The following is a 1401-nucleotide window of genomic DNA, read 5'->3' as shown; positions in this document are numbered from 1 at the left end:
TGCGAGACCGGTGCCGGAAGGACGAGGTGGGCGAGGGGAGCTGGTGGTCGTCGTGCGGCCGCCGGGTGCTGCTGCCGGGAGGAGGAGGAGGGGCGGCGGTGGTGGTGGTGGTGGCCGGGTCGAGTAAGGGGAAGAGGTTGTGCGACACCCAGTGACGGTGGTGGTGCCCTCGTCGCGTCTTGGGCGGCGACACGACGGGCGTCCGAGTCGTCGACGACGACGACGACGACGACGAGGGGATGTCGGCGACAGCGGCGGGGGCGGGGTGCGCGCTCGGGTCCGAGTGCGGGTCGACGTAGGTGTCGCCGTAGCCCTGGGCGGGCTCGCCTCCTGGGCGCGGGAAGAAGGCGCTGAGGTTGCGCTCGTGGATGCGCGAGTGGTGCCGAGCGTGTGCGGTGCTGCGCTGCTGCTGGGTGGACGAGGGCTGGTCGTCGTCGTCCTCCTCGCGGACCGACTCGAGCGAGTGCATCAGCTAGTGGTGAGCTCGCCTAGCTCGAGCGAGTGAGCGGTGCGGCGGTGAGGCGAATCTGAGCCGGACGACGACGAGCGACGAGGTCCTCATCTCTCTGGGGCTGTCGTTGCCGCGTCGCCATGTCGCCCTCGCCAGCACCAGCTGCTGCGCCAGACCTCTCGCACGACCCTGCAGCCACACCGGACCCACAGCCCGAGTCCGCCTCGTCCTCCCCCACCACCGCTCCTCCTCCTCCTCCCGCCGCCGCACCAGCTGCCGCCCCGCCCGCCCCCACCGACGCCTGGCAAGCCGTCTTCAGCCAAGAGTCCGTCCCGAACGTCTCTCTCTCTCCCTGTCCTCGTCCCCCCCCCTCGCGCTTTGTCGCGCCAACTCACCCCCTCCTCCCCTCGCGACCGCAGCGCCAACGCCTGGTACTTCTGGAACGCCATCTCGGGCGAAACTACGTGGATTAACCCGCGCGACAACGACAAGCCTGCTACGTCGACCTCGACCGTCGCACCCTCCTCCTCTGCCGACGCCGGCCCTTCCTCCGACTCGCCCGCCCTCGCCTCCTCCTCCTCCTCCACCACCACCCCCACCGCCGCCGCCACGACCACGACGACGCCCGCCGACCCGTCCGCCCTTCCCGCCATCGACCCCGACCTCGCCTGGCTCGACCCGTCCCTCGCCGCGCGCCAGGCCTCGGGCGCCGGCGCCCACCTCGCGCAGAAGGGGCGGTTCCACGCGCGCACGGGCAGGTTCATGGTGCGTCCCCCCGCCCCCACTCTCTCTCCCGAGCGAGCGAGCAGCAACTGACGGGCTTGAGGGACGACGGGCGAACGCGCAGGCGGACCCGAGCGTCAACCCGGATCGGGTGAGCCAGTTCTCGAGGGGCCACAGGCAGCAGGAGGCCTACTACGACGGTGCGTCCCCCCCCCCCCGGCGGACGC

The 1401-nt window shown here is 72.1% G+C and overlaps 2 protein-coding genes across 2 annotated transcripts; one reads left to right on the top strand and one right to left on the bottom strand.

Moving 5' to 3' along the window:
- Window positions 1–8: 8 nt before the first annotated feature.
- RHOBADRAFT_55944 (uncharacterized protein) lies at window positions 9–509 on the bottom strand (the record flags this gene model as incomplete). The annotated part of the gene is made up of 1 exon (XM_018418095.1): window positions 9–509. A coding segment is annotated over exon 1 (459 nt), but the record flags the coding sequence as incomplete, so codon positions are not given.
- An 82-nt stretch (window positions 510–591) lies between these two features.
- On the top strand, window positions 592–1374 carry RHOBADRAFT_46938 (uncharacterized protein; the record flags this gene model as incomplete). Its single annotated transcript, XM_018414891.1, has 3 exons — window positions 592–776; window positions 871–1216; window positions 1299–1374. Coding segments are annotated over 3 exons (607 nt in total), but the record flags the coding sequence as incomplete, so codon positions are not given.
- Window positions 1375–1401: the final 27 nt, after the last annotated feature.

The sequence above is a fragment of the Rhodotorula graminis genome (genome assembly GCF_001329695.1).
Source record: "Rhodotorula graminis WP1 unplaced genomic scaffold RHOBAscaffold_15, whole genome shotgun sequence".
NCBI classification, from domain to species: Eukaryota; Fungi; Basidiomycota; class Microbotryomycetes; order Sporidiobolales; family Sporidiobolaceae; genus Rhodotorula; species Rhodotorula graminis.
The sequence above is the reverse complement of the archived record's forward strand: the minus strand, read 5'-3'. Positions and strand labels throughout refer to the sequence as shown.